The sequence below is a fragment of the Rana temporaria genome, chromosome 10 (assembly GCF_905171775.1).
Source record: "Rana temporaria chromosome 10, aRanTem1.1, whole genome shotgun sequence".
NCBI classification, from domain to species: Eukaryota; Metazoa; Chordata; class Amphibia; order Anura; family Ranidae; genus Rana; species Rana temporaria.
This window is the reverse complement of record NC_053498.1, coordinates 120,985,936-121,004,703: the sequence shown is the minus strand read 5'-3', so window position 1 is coordinate 121,004,703 and position 18,768 is coordinate 120,985,936. Positions and strand designations below refer to the sequence as shown.

Genomic DNA, 18,768 nt, shown 5'->3' with positions numbered 1-18,768 from the left:
TGTTGTGCCCATTATGAGAGGCTCCCACCATCCCTGTGCTGAGATCCCGGGTCTTCATACCTGCTGTGCCCATTACGAGAGGCTCCCACCATCCCTGTGCTGAGCTGCTGGGTCTGTACACCTGCTGTGCCCATTATGAGAGGCTCCCACCATCCCTGTGCTGAGCTCCTGGGTCTATATACCTGCTGTGCCCATTATGAGGGGCTCCCACCATCCCTGTGCTGAGCTCCTGGGTCTGCATACCTGTTGTGCCCATTATGAGAGGCTCCCACCATCCCTGTGCTGAGCTGCTGGGTCTGTACACCTGCTGTGCCCATTATGAGAGGCTCCCACCATCCCTGTGCTGAGCTCCTGGGTCTATATACCTGCTGTGCCCATTATGAGGGGCTCCCACCATCCCTGTGCTGAGCTCCTGGGTCTGCATACCTGTTGTGCCCATTATGAGAGGCTCCCACCATCCCTGTGCTGAGATCCCGGGTCTTCATACCTGCTGTGCCCATTACGAGAGGCTCCCACCATCCCTGTGCTGAGCTGCTGGGTCTGCACACCTGCTGTGCCAGATTTATATATAGGTTTATGTAACCGGAGGAGCAGGGTGAAAAACGAGCCAGGATCTAACGAGCAGTGAATATCACTTAATGGTGGCCCTACACTTAATCTGATAATTGCTCACAAAATCCGGTAACAAGATCAGATCTCTAAATTATAGAAATTGCACATATTCTGTCATCGATCTACTTCGAGCAAAACCAAACAATGCGATTCTGATCAGCCTGGATGGAAAATCTGGACGTAGGAAAGTAAATAATTTAATATGATTGTATATGGCACATCGAATGACCTTTGGATTATATTTCTGATCACACAATAGATCTATGTAAAACAATTGTATGTAAAATTGTTGTGTGTATGGCCACCAGACGCCCCCGCCCTCACTCCCCTTCCAGCACAGCGAGAGATTCCCAGACCCGACTCACCACTTGCCGTGGAATGTTCACATTGTACTTCAGGGTAAAATTCTGTTTGGAAAGAGCAATTCTGGGGAGAGATCATAAAGACGTCATCAATCGGAGGATACTGAAAACTAATCCGGTGACAACAACCCACACGAACACGCATGTTGGATTTTTATTTGCATAAACGATCAATTTTTTGAATGTCGGTATTAAATCGATCAGAATCAGTTTGAAGAAAACTACAGCATGTGTTAAAACATAACCCAGGAAGTACAAGCAACGGAAGATCTATTTTTTAAATACAGTTGGTGAGTGGGAAGGGTCACAAAGGCCAAAAAATATTTACATCATTTTCGGCGATCGATAACATTTTTACCATTTATGTTGTTAGCGACTGATAATATGTGGACAATTGGGGTAAATATTCAGATACAATGATGGCGTTATTGCATGCACCTTCCACAGGTCTTTATCAAATACGACTTTTCAAATGATTTTCTAACCATGTATGGCAGCTTAAGTGTTTGAATTCTACTTTAAACAATAAATAATGGTACAAAATCAGGTCAAGGATTGGTTAAATAAGGTGTCCCCAACCCTCAAGAGCCATTTAAACTCATTGTACCTTTAAAGAGACCCTGTCACCAACTTAAAAATCAAGTATTTTAAATGCTTACTTGCAGTGTTTTTCTTTTTATTAAACTATATTTTATTTATTTGCAATGTGCCTATGAAATGTCTATAATATGTGACTACTCGAGAAAGAGTCCATTTACTAGTACAGTACCATCCCTCCTTCATAGCCTTCCCTTTTTCTAGCAGTGTCTAATTACTGTCTGTGCTGGCCCAGCTCCTCCACCCTTCTCCTACCCACTGTACACAACCTTTTATTAAAGGGGGAAAGGGAATACTATAGAACAGGGCTCAAAATTTCGAGTCCTGAGCTACTAGCCAGGCCTCAAGGGTTACTCGCCACCAGTTGCCCCACCCAACCCCTACCTTGCCCTGCCCCTAAGCACGCCCTCATAAATTATCTCATAAAATGACACTTAAATGTTTTATGCACAATTAAGTTATAAAAATAAATTTATCAGTGCCCATCAGTGCAGCCTCACCTGTGCCAAACAATGCAGCCTACCTGTGCCAAAACAATGCAGCCTACCTGTGCCAAAACAATGCAGCCTACCTGTGCCAAAACAATGCAGCCTACCTGTGCCAAAACAATGCAGCCTACCTGTGCCAAAACAATGCAGCCTACCTGTGCCAAAACAATGCAGCCTACCTGTGCCAAAACAATGCAGCCTACCTGTGCCAAAACAATGCAGCCTACCTGTGCCAAAACAATGCAGCCTACCTGTGCCAAAACAATGCAGTCTACCTGTGCCAAAACAATGCAGTCTACCTGTGCCAAAACAATGCAGCCTGTGCCCACCAATGCAGCCCAATGCAGCCTGTGCCCACCAATGCAGCCTGTGCCCACCAATGCAGCCTGTGCCCACCAATGCAGCCTGTGCCCACCAATGCAGCCTGTGCCCACCAATGCAGCCTGTTCCCACCAATGCAGCCTGTTCCCACCAATGCAGCCTGTTCCCACCAATGCAGCCTGTGCCCACCAATGCAGCCTGTGCCCACCAATGCAGCCTGTTCCCACCAATGCAGCCTGTTCCCACCAATGCAGCCTGTTCCCATCAATGCAGCCTGTTCCCATCAATGCAGCCTGTTCCCATCAATGCAGCCTGTTCCCATCAATGCAGCCTGTTCCCATCAATGCAGCCTGTTCCCATCAATGCAGCCTGTTCCCATCAATGCAGCCTGTTCCCATCAATGCAGCCTACCTGTGCAGGGGAAGAGGATTGCTGGCCGGATCATCAGAGTGCCGAGGAACATCGCTGTAGCAGCTTTCATTTCAATTGCTGTGTGTTCCTGCTGCTCACCGTCACATACAGCCCCGCCTCCTGGTCCGGGGACTTGGATACATGTCACATGACATCCCGGAAATTAGACGGTTGATCTGTCTAACAAAGTCCACGGGCCAGGAGGCGGGGCTGTATGTGATGGCGAGCGGCGGGAACACACAGCAATTGAAATTAACTGCTACAGCGATGTTCCGCACTCTGATGATTCGGACGGCTCTTTCTTCTCTCTTCCTCTGGGCAATCGCTGGGTTAAGACAGGTAAGTAACATGAATACAACACATGAAACCACACATATAATCTTATGGTAGGATTGTTGATGGAAAGATTGGTCTGGTGATAAGGTCTCCAGTCCCAAGTGCCGCCCACCTGGTCTGATATTGACCTCTTCCCCCATTCCAGTGATTGGCACTGCCAACTTATCCCAATGGTGCAGAGAATTCCTCGTATTTGCAACGGCGCAATTTCAATACAATCAAATATTGGAGAAATAAAAAGTCCAAACTCTGCTCACTCCTAAAATGCCAACAACTGGGAACATTCCCTGTACTTACCCCTTCTCCGAACAGTACTGGTAAAACTTCTTGCATGTAGCCTGCAGCAGCCTCAGACCTCCCAGGTACCTGATGGAAGGTGGGGGAACAGAATATCAGTTTACTCCTTTTGGGGGATCGCTAGAATTTGCATCTAAAACGGCAGAACTTTTTGTTTCAGTTTTGGATAGAGTAGGTGAGGTAGAACACCTGTCAGTTGTTTTTAAACATTTTTACCGGAACTGGATTTGACTTATCAGCAGTGGCAGCCCATCCATAGGGGACGCAGGGGTGCCACCCCCTAATTCATTTACTCCAGATTAAAGAAATAAGAGTCCACAAACTCTTAATGTCGGTATTAGTTCATAACAAGAAAACACAGAATAGCCAACGTGTTTCGGTGACACCTTAAAGGTTCGCCCCCTTCTTCAGGATTACAAAACAAATGGTTGCAAAAATATAAATTCATAATATGAGGTGATCCACAGTATAAAAAGTGAGAAATCCACCCCTCCCCCACATAACACATCCTGGTAATATTCAATGAACTGTGGATCACCTCATATTATGATAAACATAACATGATAAACATGTCCAAGCTAGATATGTAAATAACCTGTCACTCAAAGCAAGGAGAGAGGAATGGACTTTGTATTTAGACAGGTGTAACGGAATGACCCGGGACACCCAGAGACTTTGTGAGGATGGGGGATACTCCTGTGTCAGCGTCACTGATAACTCTTGGGTCTGAGTCCACCCTGTGCCCTTTGGGCATGGGGTGGCAAGTGAATCATAATTCATGTATTACATGAGATGGGACATCACTGATAGTTCATATTGCAGGATTTTGAGATACTGCAAGATGTTGGTTAAATGTGAGCCAACCAGTCAATAATGACTCATTCTATGATTAGCCCTGACTAGTGACATGCTAATTGAGTCAGGGCCTGGAAGACATTTCATTGCCATTGTGTAAAGGTGTTAATTCAGGTCTGCTCCCAGACCTCTAATTATGTATGCTAAATACTGTTTATGTGTGGAATGTACTATGCGGAGACGGAACGTCTGCCTAGGGAACTCAGTGTGTGATGGTGTTTTGTTTGTTATGCTGTTAATGAAGGAATGTTTAGTAATTAGCTCAAAGAATGTGATTGAAGCCTTAGTGTGTGATTAGGGGGGTGGGGAGTTGATTGTTCCTTTAATGCCTTGTACTGTATATAAGACTGAAAGAAACCATTAAAGTTGTATTACATTTAGAACAAGTACAGAGCTGCGTGTCTCGTCTTGATTCTGGGAAAATGGGATGCCTGCTATTTGTCTGAGTGTCAGATGAGCTGTCGTGGATGGGTGATGGAAGGTCGTAAACGGTGGTGACCGTTACAACAGGTTTTTACCTGGAAGTCTTAATTTTCACTGAACAATAAAAGAGGATTGCTCAGAGCTGGATTAACTCTGTGTGGCAAGACTGGGCACAGATGATAGGAAATCTTATACTCTACATTGTGACATCAAAAAACAAAAAACAAAAAAAAATTTTGGGTTTACATCCACTTTAAGGGACAGACGTCATTGGTTGGCGGTCGTCGATCGCTGGTCTGTCGTCCCACCACCGCCCGTGTGTGGCCCTCATGGCCGGGGGTGCGTGTTCAAGCGTTCCTGGCTCCGGGACCACGTTGGTCCGGGGCAGTAATCTACCTTGTGGGCCTGGTAGTCAGACTGGGTCCACAGTTGCAGAGTGGTCCTGTGCTGTCCGTCCTGAGGGAGGAAGCCGCCAGATGAAGAACCTGTCTTGGAGAGCACCGAGCACGAGGCTGGTATCTCAGGAGAGGCCTTGGACTTCATCGAAGGACGCACTACTACTGAAAGGCTGAGTGATGGTCGCCTGTCAGTTCTGGATTCTCTAAAATTTACTCGAGAGGGAGATCCGGGTGCTTAATCCTGTGTTAAGAAGGATTCCGGACCGAATACGTCTCCATCCTTGGGAAGGTCTGTGGTAGACACTTCCGTGTGACATTCTGGCTGATAGGCTGGTGAGAGAGGCCTGTCCGGGTGCGCGGCGCCCACTCTGGCTAGAGTGGCGACGTAAGTTTTATCGCTGGAAGCAGGAGTGTTTCCAAACCAAGTTATACACCTGAACCTACTACTTACTATCGCTTCTACCTTTTCAACTACTACTACTTTTACTATTTTACCCCGTTGGGTAATAAAGCACAGAAAGAGACACCTAAAGTGTGGACATTGCAGTTCTTCTCAGCTCTCATCGTGTACCTTAGACGGCGGAGGAACAGAGGTAACATGCCACCCAAATCAAACCAGCAGCTCCTTCGGGGGTAGTGCTACACAAGGTTTCCCACATTACACTCAACTTCCAAAGCATATTGGGGTTTCTACTGATTTGTTAGCAGCCTGTGCATATCTACATCAGACAGGAGAAAAGGAGAGGAGTTGTGTGTCCGTCTTCTGATTCATTCAGCTGTGCGTGTAATCTGATCTCTCTGCACTTCTTGTCTATATTACATCACTAGCAGTTTTTTGAGCTTGTAAAAAGCTACTAGAAGGCTACCATCTACTGGCTGTACATAAAGGACATGAAAATGTATCCTAATGAAATTGAATGCAAACACTTTACAGTATTACTTTTAGCACTGAAAAAAGTATATATAAAAAAAAAAAAGTAAAGACCTCATCTATTCCCTTATGGCAAAGTAATCCTCACCCTTCTTTCCGGCTTATGTAAAACAGGTCCAGCAAACTTCCAAACTCCGTTGGGTCATTTAGCGGGTGAGGAACCAAAACCTGATCCAGGAAAATAAACTGTTTTTAAGATCTGTGTGGAAATACACAAACTACAATACTAAATCATAAATATGATGCATTAAGACGTGTTATAATATAATACTGTATACCGTATTTATCGGCGTATACCGCGCACTTTTTTGCCCTGAATATCAGGGCAAAATCGTGGGTGCGCGATATACGCCGATACCCGCTTCCCTCGCCGAGTTTGAACCACTGCGCCGGCATATACCGAGCGCAGTACACTCGGGTATAGTCAAGCAGGCTTGGCTCCTCTCGTGGTGACGTCCTGGACGTACAGGATGCACAGGACGTGACCGCGAGAGGAGCCGAGCCTGCCCGACTATACCCGAGTATACTGCGCTCGGTATACATTTTTTCTGCACCAATACAGTCAGTTCCAGTCAGTTTTTGCACTGGAACGGACTGCACTGGTGTGAACTAGAGGCATTGGAATACATGGAAAACACGGTGCATACATTTTTATTGCAGTAAAAAAGAACACAGAACTGAACGGAACTGCGTCTGGTGTGAACTAGCACTAAAGCCGCATTCACACCTGAGCGTAGCGTTTTCGGTCGTTTTTTCCGGCGTTTGGTCGCACGTTTGCATACAGCGTTGTCCTACGTTTTTGAACTTCGTCGTTTTTTATTTTAGCCAATAGGAAAAATGATCATGTCTTTCATCATTTGTTGCTATGTTTGTAGATTTTTTTTATCTTCTCCTGGGTGAATGTTCTATTTTACAGAACAGATTAAAGCGACTAAACGCCCATAGAAACGCTCGTTGTCGCACTAGACACTTGAATCGAGCGTTTCCATTAGTTTCTATGGGAATACAAACGTTCAAAAACGCCCAAATCAGCCCGATTCACGCGTTCGGCTTCAGGCGTTTTGGAGTGGAGATGTGAACCATCTCCATAGAGAATAATGTATTTTTTCCCCTCTAGAGTTTTATAGCTTCAGGCTACAAAACGCTCAGGTGTGAATGCAGCCTAAGTACAGCTGTTCTGTGAAGCCATAAGAGGCTTGTTAAAAAATTTGGAAAAAATTTGGAAAACTATTTTTCTATTTCTTTCCACTTCACAATTATGTGCCACTTTGTGTCGATCAATCGCATAAAATCCCAATAAAATACAATTAAATTTTTGTTTGTATCTTGACAAAATGTGGAAATTTCAAGGGGTATGAATATTTTTTTAAGGCACTGTACACATCTGTTCAAACTGCTGACTTATATAGCTTGTCTGAGAGTCCAGAAAAAAGGGGGCAGAGAGGTGAAGTTGCACTCTGCAGAGCTTAGTGAGGAGACCTCTGACAGCTGATTGGAATGGGGAGGGGTGTCCCTTTCATACTGATGCGTTTTTCAGGCGGTTCAGCGCTAAAAATAGCGCTGCTATACCGCCTGAAAAAATCGTGCCCTGCAGGCTTCAATGTGAAAGCCTGAAGGCTTTCACACTGAAGTGGTGTGCTAGCAGGACCGCTCCAAAAGTCCTGCTAGCCGCATCTTTGGAGCGGTATAGGAGCGGGGTGTTTACCGCTCCTTCACATTGAAATCAATGGGAAACCACGGTAATACCGGGGTTAAAACTGCACCAATAGCAGCCGAATATCGCAGTAAAACTGCACCAATAGCAGCCGAATATCGCGCCGCTATACCGTCACCGCACCTCCACTGCCCCGTGTGAAAGGGGCCTTAGTGCGCTTAACTGAGACAAGTACACACTATAGAGAGATATGCTTTGTTCATATTTCATGTCTGAGGTTTACAACCACTTTAAAGTAAAACAATCAGGATATGGTTAAAGTGATTCTAAAGTCAATACCTGTTCTGTGCATTGGCATTGCACAGAGCAACCCTAAACCTCCTCTTCTGGGGTCCTCTGCCAGCAATCTCGGCTCCTCCTTTGTGTCTGCCCCCATAGCAAGCCACTTGCTATGGGGAACCATATAGCCATGCCCAACCTAGCCTAACTGTCCCTGGCCCACCACTTTAATTCACTAAAATTTAATTATTTTAATCATGGAGGGTCAGCATCACATGTGGGCGTTACCTAGGGCAGACTCCTACAGTTTGCTTAGGAATGCCCACTCCTCCAGACTGACATCTATCCATCAAGGTATTCTGATATTTGCATAACACCTCCCAAGAGCCAGCTCACTCCTTGTATCACGACTGACGGCTCTTGAGGAGCACCGAGGCTGGCCCCTCCTACCAGCCATCAAATACCTGTATCACATAGAGATGCACAGAGATCCAGTGAGGATCTCATTGGGTGTACAGTAAAATAAGTATTGAAAACGAAAAGGTTTTATTTCAAAAGTTGTACTGGTATGTTGATGGCCAGGGAAGGCAAAATCTAGGCAAAATTATTTTATATTGTATTATATGTAACATTACATATATTTAATTCATGTTACTGCATTTTATTCCACCTCATATAACTTTTACAATCAATAATGTTTGTTAATCGGTCCTGAAGAAGGGGACACAGATCCCATGTGAAACGCGTCGGATTTCTTCTTGCATCTTCCAGAAGTATTTTAGACAACCACAAAGATCGGTGTCCCCTCCCAATAACGTCTTATTACTGAATATTTAGTGAAAAGGTTCTTACCAGCTTCTTGCTTTCTGCGATGGTGACCTCCGCCCAGAAGTTGGAAATAGACATGGAGATGGTTTTTCCATAGTAACCGTCTGACGGGTTTCCAATTATCCCGATTCTGCAGACAAAAAAAAAAAGAGAATCCCAGGAGAAACTTTAAACTGAACTCCAGCCATGCTAAATATATATAAGAAAAATATAAATCGCGCTACCTCAACCACCCTTCTTGACAAACACAAACGTATGCAAGTGGGTGATCTATAGTAAAAAGGCTGGCTGCTGTATCAAAAGTGACCTATAATGGCCACTAGGGTGCAATTTAAAATTTGCCTTGAATCTAATGTGCCGGCCGGTACACAAAACTCTCAGGCACCCGTCCACTGGGTTAACGTTAGGAGCTTCTTGGGTGACGACAGCGCCCCGCTCGCCTGAGAGTTTTGTGTACCGGCCGGCACATTAGATTCAAGGCAAATTTTAAACTGCATAACTGTAAGTGCAATTTTAACTATTTTTAATACATTTCTACACATTTAATGCACTATGTGGAGCTGTCACTGTTTCTTACATGGTGGGCATTGATACTGCTGAAATTTCTTGGAAAACGAGATCCATCAGGACTGCATATCTGAAACTGCGAGATTGGGACCTATTATATGCGGTTTCTGATCCCCTGAAAATTGTATTTTTACATTTTTTTTTTTATCACTTTTATTCCTATTACAAGGAATGTAAACATCCCTTGTAATAGGAAAGGTGTGTGACAGGTACTCTTTATGGAGAGATGTGAGGTCAATAAGACCCCACATCTCTCCTCCAGGCTGGAAAGCATGAGATTGTGAAAAAAAAATCACAGATCTCATGCTTTCAGCCGCGATTGCGGCTTTGTTGTACATTCCGGCACCCGGGCGTGACATCATCACATTGTGCCCGGGCCTCCGACGATCATAGAGATGACTGGTGACCATCTGGTCACCAGTCATCTCTATGCCTCCCATCCGGCGCCGGCAGATCGTTTCTCCGGGTCTCCGATAGCACGGGAGAGCCCAGAGAAGCACCGGATGGCGGCGGGGGGCGTCCCCTCCCGTCACCTGCAAGAACTGCCACTAGGATTGTTCTTATGGTGCACAGAATCACCGGCTGAAGAGATGGATATCTGAATGATGCCTGTAGCTGCAGGCATCTTTCAGATATCCCCACTGGGGGGGCGTGGCCAGCACGGCATGTGAACAGACGCTGGTTCACAGAGCTCCGCACTGATCCTGTAATCATCCGGTTTCCGGCACCTCAAACACCCGGATTTTTTCACCCTGGACGGTAGGGGAACTTCCCCCCAGCACCCTGCATTGCTCGGCTCACTCCCGGAGGGCATGATGACCCGGGGACAGAGGCAAGACGGTCCGAGGCTGGAAATCCAAGATGGCGCCGCCACGCCATCAGCCCAGAGAGCGCGCGGAGGGGACAGGGGGAAAGAAACTGTGAGTAAAGCCCCGAAAAAGAACAAGGAGGGCTCCGGTGACCCCCCCAAAGATATGAGGTACTATGCCCAGAAATTAACAGGGAAACCCCCGGAAACGAGCGCGCAGCCCATGGATGATTGTGCCCCACACAGTGACACTGAGATGGAGGAGGGAGAGAATGTACAGGGAGCAGGGGCCATATTGAATCATACTGAGAGCAGCGCAGGGCTGCAGTGGGATACTGAGGAGCCTGAAGTGGAGGGGGGAGATCAGCCCACTCTTGCTGCTATACTAAAGGCAGTGAATAAATGTACAGCCTCTGTAAATGGACTGCGGCTCAGATTTGGAAGTTTGGAGGAGGAGGTAGGCCTGATCAGACATGACATACAGAAAATGAGGGAGAGGACCACGGCTGTGGAGGGAAGGATCAGTGACCTGGAAGACAGAATGCCCCCATTGATTAGGGAAACCCAGAACACCTCGAGACTGGCCAGAGCGATTGATATGCGCGCAGAGGATTTTGAGAACCGTCTCAGACGCAATAATGTTCGCATAGTCGGACTGCCAGAAAAGGTGGAGGGCCGTGACCCCACGCAGTTTGTGGAGCAATGGATGGCCGAGGTGTTCGGCAAGGACTCTTTTACTCACTTGTATGCGGTTGAGAGAGCCCACAGGGTGCCAACTAGGCCTCTCCCGCCGGGCAACCCCCCCCGCCCGATCCTGGCCCGCCTGCTGAATTACAGGGACAGGGAAATTATACTGCGGCTGGCTAGGGAAAAGAAGAATGTCCAGTTTAACGGTACCCGGGTCTCATTCTATCCGGACTTCTCTGCGGCGGTACAGAAAAGCTGTGCCCGGTTCACAGAAATAAAGAAACGCCTGCAGAAGGTGCAGGCCCCTTATGCCATGTTATACCCTGCGAGACTCAGAGTCATTTTGAATGGTCAGGCTCACTTTTTTGAACACCCTGCTGACGCCTCGGACTGGCTGGATGCTAACGAAGGGGCACTACGACAGGTTAGGAGGCCCCATGCGGAAGAGGACTGACACTTGCTCACATTAGCACACGAATTACCAAAGTTGCCCCTTGGATGAGGGTTATGCCGGAAACACACAACATCCTTTATTCTGTTGCTCTGAAATGCGAGTTCGGAAACACTGTTATTGTTGCACCCAGTACTGAGGAGAGCAGTGGCGGCGGCCACTGGTGCTGCTTACCTGGAAGGTCACAGGGACCTGTTGTCCCACGGTTTTAGGGGCTGCCCGTTGGCACCCCACAGTTTGAGTTTGCAAAGGTCCTGGGAGCAGGGGGGCACGCACCCTTTCCAGGCGGTTGGCCTGCAGCGGAAGAAATTAGCGAAGTGCCCGGATGCACGGATGTCTATCTTTGCTCTCTACGTTGCTTCAAATTACTCCAGAGCTTTTTTTGTCTTATTTTCACCTTTCTCTTTTTTTTCTCATGGGAGGTCAAGCCTTTCCCTCTGCACCTGGCATGTCAGCCTGTTTCTATTGCCAGCCCGGAGGGGCGACCCATCTTTTTCTAATAGGGGGGCGGTGGGAGGCGGTAATGTTGGAGTTTTTACCCAGTCCGGTGACATGCAACGACCCCCCTGATGGCGAAGGTAACGGTATTGTCATGGAATGTTAGGGGACTGCAAGACCCGTTGAAAAGAACTATGGTCTCGTCCCTGATGAGAAAACAGTTGCCTGCTATTTGTGCCCTTCAGGAGACTCATCTGACCCCTGACTCTGTGTCCTGCATGGGATACCGGTGGGTGGGGAGGGCGTATCACTCCACTCACACCTCGTACTCTAGGGGGGTGAGTGTGCTGATACATAGCTCATTGGACTATGAGGAATTACAGGCTGAGGTTGATGCTGATGGTCGCTATGTCTTTATTATGTGCAAGTTGTTTGATTTCAAATGTATTCTTGCTTTTGTGTATGTACCCCCCCCTTATAACAACCAGGTACTGAGGGCTCTGGTTCAGTTCCAGGTGGGATTCCCGGAGGTGCCATTGTATGCCTTCGGGGATTTCAACTGTTACATGGACCCTCTGGTGGATAAACATCCACCGGGCGGGGACGGGAGGGGGACCCGCCGGACGGCTCTTAGGAAATTAGCGGAGGAGGTGGGGTGGGGAGACCCCTGGAGAGCTAGACACCCAGCGGATAAACAATTTTCATGCTTTTCTAAAACTTATTCATCCCTGTCTAGGATTGATTTATGTCTGTGCTCACATAATGCAGAGAAATATATTTCAGAAATGAGGTATGGTTTGAGAAGTGTATCCGATCACTCCCCGTTGATAGTGTCCCTGGAGGTGCGTCCCCCTTCGGCGGTGGCCAAGGCCCCGTGGAAGTTGAATGCCTTCTGGTTGAGCCTTTTCCCATCTCACGAGCACATTGAGGCCCGCATTGAGGAATACTGGCGCTTACATGCAGACACTAATGATGTGGCGGTCACTTGGGAGGCCTTCAAGGCTGTCCTGAGGGGCTTGTTTATCACTGAGATCCAGGCCGTTAAGGGGCGGACAAATGCACTTAGGGAAGGGGTAGAACGAATGGCGGAAAACCTTGAGGCCAAATTTATTACAGACCCTTCGGACTCAAACAGGGAGGCGTGGTTGTCGGCGCAGGATGCCCTGTACCGGGTCACGACCTCGGGAGCAGAGAGGAAACGCTTTTTCCAAAAGGCGGCTTACTATGAGGAGGGTGAACACACAGGCCGTATGCTGGCCACCATTGCCCATGCCCAGCAGATGTCTCCCTCCATTGGAGCGCTACGCGCCTCGGGTGGGGGGGTGACGAACTCCCCGGACCAGGTCCTGGGGGAGCTGGTCGGGTTTTACTCCTCCCTCTATGAGTCCAGGGGTACATACTCCTTGGACTCGTTGGGGGATTATCTGGAACCTGTCCTGTTACCGCAACTGTCGACCTCTGATAAGGAGATGCTGGAGGCACCTCTGACTTTGGGTGAGCTGCAGATGGCGACTAGCCTTTTCCCTAATTCAAAGGCCCCTGGAGATGATGGCCTCCCTGCGGAGGTATACAAACAATACGGGGAACTGATGCTCCCACACCTCTTGAGGGTATTTAATGCCGCAAGGGAGGTGGGCACTCTCCCCAAGTCGATGACCAGGGCAAACATTGTCTTGATCCTCAAACCCGACAAAGACCCGCTTGACCCGGGATCCTACAGACCGATTTCCCTATTACAGAACGATGTAAAGATTCTCGCCAAGGCCCTGGCGGTCAGGCTGAATGGTGCCATTTCTAATATTATTCATTCTGACCAGTCGGGGTTTATGCCGCAGAAATCGACGGCGATAAACTTGAGGAGACTCTTTCTCAACATGCAATCTCAGGCGGACAACATGGGAGACAGAGCCCTACTATCTCTTGACGCACACAAAGCGTTTGATAGTGTTGAATGGGAATATCTTTGGGCGGTGATGCGAAAATTTGGGTTTGGAGAAGGCTTCATTTCCTGGGTCCGACTCCTATACTCTTCCCCGGTGGCGGCGATAAGGGAGGGTGGTAGGGTGTCGCGCACTTTTGACTTGCACAGGGGCACGAGGCAGGGGTGCCCATTGTCGCCTCTCCTCTTTGCCCTGGCCATTGAACCTCTTGCGGTCATGATTCGGGCAGACCCTTTGATTCAGGGATTCCATTTTGGAGACCTGCATGAGAAAATTATGATGTATGCTGACGATACCATGCTGCTTCTAGGGGACACGGCCGGATCGTTGACGCAGGCCATGACGGTGGTCCGACGGTTCGGCGTTTACTCGGGCCTGACTATTAACTGGACCAAGTCCTCCTTGCTACTGCTTGATCGACGATCTATCCCGCCCGTGAATAATATACAAGATATCCCGGTATCTGAATCTTTTCGGTACTTGGGTATCCAAGTCACGGCATGCCCACTAGATTACATTAAACTCAACCTTACCCCGCTGATTAATCGCTGTAGGGACCGGGTCAAGGTGTGGAGCAAACTTAAACTGTCACTGGTAGGGAGGGTGAATCTAATAAAAATGATCCTTATGCCACAACTGCTATACATATTGCATAACTCCCCGATGGTCATCCCTCTGAAAAAATTTAGAATTATTAATTCCCTCTTCCGCTCATTAATCTGGTTAGCAAAGCCTCCCAGGGTCAAATTGGAACAACTGCAATGTCCAAAGGAGGCCGGCGGATTGGCATTGCCCAACCCCTGGCTCTATTATTTAGCCTCCCAGGCGCAGCATATTGCGAGAGTGTCTGCCCCCCAAGGGGACCTCCAGTTGAACCTGAAGGACTCTTCGGTTCGCCTGCTCAGGTTCTCGACCGGGGCGGAGGTGGCGGAGGGATTGGAAGCATTGCAGTATGCGAAATCCAACAGACGGTTTCCCACATATGTCCTCATGCAAAAGGTCTGGAACAAGATCAGGATGATGCAGGGCGTGACAGGGTTCACAAAATACAGCCCCATATGGGACAACCTACACTACCGAGAGATAGCTAAGATACCGTACGGATCGAGATGGAAAGGGCATGGTATATCCGCAATGTCACACATAGTAAGGGCGGGCAAGCTGAGACCTTTTGCAGAACTCAGGGAGGACTTTCAACTCCCTGCGTCCATGCAATTTTATTACCTACAACTTAAACATGCATTCGATGCACAGCAGGAGGATGACATATGGGCGTTGAATGTAGCCCCGGTATTTAATTACTTATTAGACGTGTCCACATATAAGGGTTTTATATCAAACTGCTACGCTATGTTGCTAAACCTCTTCCTACCGGGTGCCCCGCATAAGGCGGTGGCGCAGTGGGAACGGGATGTGGGTGCGTTTGAGGATGAGCAGTGGGAAGAGGCCTTGCAGGCGATCCCCGCCTGCTCCCTGAACGTGGCACATAGACTATCACAGCTTTACATCCTTCTACGGGTACACTATACGCCGGCCCGGCTGGCGCGGATGGGACTGGAGGTGGACCCCTGCTGCACTAGATGCTGCAGGGACCATGGTGACCTCATTCACCTTCTGTGGCGATGCCCGAAGCTCCACTTGTACTGGTCGGGGGTGGTGGATTCGATTAATAAGGCCTTTCAGGCCCAAGTCCCTTTGGATCCCAAGGTCTGTCTTCTTGGGATCACGGAGGGTATCCTGGCAGAGGCTATCCCTAGACAGGCTATAGGCAGGGCTCTGTTCCAGGCCCGCCTGATGATACTAAGACACTGGAAGGACACTGAACCCCCAACAGTGCAGGAATGGATTACACAAATGGGAGTCACTCTTAGATTAGAGAAGGTGGTATATCAGAAACGAGGGTCGAGCAGTAAATATGAAAAGTTATGGGCGAAGTGGCTGGATGTTCCTGGGTTGGCCCCAATAGACTTGGTGTATGACAGACTGTTCTAAGGCCGCTGCCGGCTGAATAGGGGACGCCCTTACGGGCCTCGGAAGGGATAGGGAAGGAATTGTCTCCTGGAACCCTTACAAGGTGTTGGGGATTTGACTGTAATACACTGTTTGGTTTTTATGTGTACTCTCCCATGCAATGTTCAATTTTCTAAAAAGCTCTGGAGAATGTAAACTGTATTTATTTTATACATGCTCAATAAAAAACCTTTGTTTGAGAAAAAAAAAGATATCCCCACTGAAAGTCCAGGACGTCATATGACGTCCTTGGGCAGGAAGTGGTTAATGACCATTTTAAACAATTTAATTTTTTACATCATGAAAAACGGTCGTGTGTACGCGACATTAGGCCTAAGCCGCCTGAACACCTCCTTCTCCAGCTTCTGGGGCTCGCAATATGTTCGAATGAATGCATTGTAAAATAGACCTTAATTGACTCTTCCTCTCAGTCTTTCCCTGCTGGGCTGGTGATTATGGGAAGATGTCGGTGAGGTTAACAATTCTTACCTGGCATACGAACGGCAAGTAATCGATTTCACTCGGGGTTCACTTTTCATTGTGGAGTAATGAGCCAACCACTTGGTATAATCTGGCAATCCCTGCACAGAGATGTTGTAATACATGAATGGCAACCAAGACCCAGTATTTCAGAATATCCCCCCAAACTCGCTGTGTACAACACAATCTAACCACACACCTCACAATCTGATTGTACAATCTCTCTCCTTCAGACTTGCCAACCACTTTGTAGTGTGAGGGGCTACCTCAACAACTCATTCAACTTTATCCAATCAGAGGGACCCTTGTGCTTCATAGCGGTTAGTAAATAGAATGAACAATCTGATGGTGGTGTATGAGGCCAGCTTAAAACTGAACGCGTTAAAATCCGATTGTACAATTTACTTTGGATTCATCAATAACCACATATAGGTGGATTCAGGTACAGTTACGCCGGCGTATCAGTAGATACGCCGTTGTAACTCTGAATCTACACCGTCGTAAATTTAAGCATATTCTGGAAACCAGATACGCTTAAATTAGGCTAAGATACGAGCGGCGTAAGTCTCCTACGCCATCGTATCTTAGGGTGCATATTTACGCTGGCCGTTAGGTGGCGCTAACGTTGAGTTTGGCGTAGAATATGCAAATGACTAGATACGCCGATTCACGAACGTACGTGCGCCCGTCGCAATTAGTTACGCCGTTTACGTTAGAGATACACCGGCGTAAAGATAAAGCTGGTCTCTAGGTGGTGCATCCCATGCAAAGTATGGACGTCGGAACAAGCGTATCTTTTTACGTCGTTTGCATAAGTCGTACGCGAATATGGCTGTGCGTAAATTCCGTTCACGTCACAGGCATTGAGCCGACGTATCTTTGGGCGTAAATACGACATGATACTGAGCATGCGCCGTTCGTTCGGCCATGCATCTACATGGGGTCAAGCCTCATTTAAATACAACACGCCCCCTACAGCCTACTTTGAATTCCGCGCGCTTACGCCGGCCCATTTACGCTACGCCACCGTAACTTAGGAGGCAAGTGCTTTGTGAATACAGCACTTGCCTCTCTAAGTTGCGGCGGCGTAGCGTAAATACGGTACACTACGCCCGCGCAACGTAGATCAGCCGTATGTGAATCTAGGCCATAGTGTGTAGGCCTAGAGGAGCAATCCATTTAATTTATCATATCAGGTTGGTCCTCACATGACAAACTATTTTTGGGTTCATGCAAGTTTTAATCTGTTTTACAATCTCAAACATTTCAGTAGATTGGCACAAATATGAAAACATCCTACAACTGTTAAACAGGGATCATCTCTGTTAAAGGGTCACTCTAAGAACAGATAGGGAAAGGGAGTCACCGCTCAAGGTAGATTTGTGTTTGTGATGAACCTCTTCACTGAATCAGAAGCCACAGGTGCTGGCAATGCATATAGCAATGAGGATAAGAAGAGATGTCTGGACAGCCGCACTCCAAAAGACGTTTGCCTTTATTGGTAAAACAGGATCACAAAATACATGCCACAGCAGACGGAAAAACAGCTGACGGGTTTCACACGCTTACTTAGTGCTTAATCATAGCTATGATTAAGCACTAAGAGTGTTAAACTCGTCAGCTGTTTTTCCGTCTGCTGTGGCATGTATTTTGTGATCCTGTTTTACCATGTAACGGTCAGGGGTTAACAACGTTTACGATATTCCATTCCACCAACCCAAGACAGCTTATCGGACACTCCACAATCCAGCAGACAGGACCCATTCCATTCCCCAGAATAAGGCCCCGTACACACGTCCGAGGAACTCGACGGGCAAAACTCATCGTTTTGCTCGTCGAGTTCTGTGTGAAGCCGCCAAAGATCTCGGCGAGCCAACTTTCCTCATTGAACAACGAGGAAATAGAGAACATGTTCTCTATTTGGCTCGACGAGGAACTTGTCGGCTTCCTCGGCCGAAAGTGTACACACGCCGGGTTTCTCGGCAGAATTCAGCTCCGATCGAGTTTCTGGCTGAATTCTGCCGAGAAACTCGGTCGTGTGTACGGGGCCTAATGAGACACACAGCTCTGTTCTCTGGTTCCCAACAGAATGAACACTTTAATGGTAAACTCAGCTGGTTATATACAGTTAGAAACCAAATCTGGACAATGACTCACTCCACCCACAACATCACACAATGGGTGCTTAACGAGTCCCCCTCAATCCACATCTTAGACAGACTTTCTGGCACCGACTCTACATGAATCAATTACTATAGCTGCCATGGCAGACATCATGACTTTTAGAGTGTGTTAACTCAACACATATTAGCATCAATAGAACTTTCACACAATACACGGTTAGTTAGCATAGCACAATGAAATATCTTAGGAGCCAGACTTAATTAACACAATAGACAATAGAATGCAAACACAGCAAGCTTTTATCACTACAGCCAGGTAGACTTAATTAGCACCTCAACAGTCTATGTGTCCCCACATGAATGAGTCACTCTGCTATTGACCTGTTGGGGTCAGAAATAACTACCTGTAATATTTCAAGATATCCTGCAATACATGAATTATCATTACTGTCCCATCTCATGTAATCCGAGA

The 18,768-nt window shown here is 47.5% G+C and overlaps 1 protein-coding gene across 3 annotated transcripts in view; it reads right to left on the bottom strand.

The window, feature by feature from the left end:
• The window catches only part of LOC120915549 (probable glucuronokinase 2), a 185,975-nt gene that overhangs the window by 16,693 nt on the left and 150,514 nt on the right, over nt 1-18,768 (bottom strand). For all 3 annotated transcript variants that reach the window (XM_040326128.1, XM_040326129.1, XM_040326130.1), the window contains 5 exons: nt 16,183-16,274; nt 8,817-8,922; nt 6,120-6,199; nt 3,425-3,493; nt 978-1,038 (listed from right to left, as the gene is read on the bottom strand). In XM_040326128.1, coding sequence (XP_040182062.1) covers nt 978-1,038; nt 3,425-3,493; nt 6,120-6,199; nt 8,817-8,922; nt 16,183-16,274 — 408 coding nt within the window. The remainder of the gene's footprint in view (nt 1-977; nt 1,039-3,424; nt 3,494-6,119; nt 6,200-8,816; nt 8,923-16,182; nt 16,275-18,768) is intronic.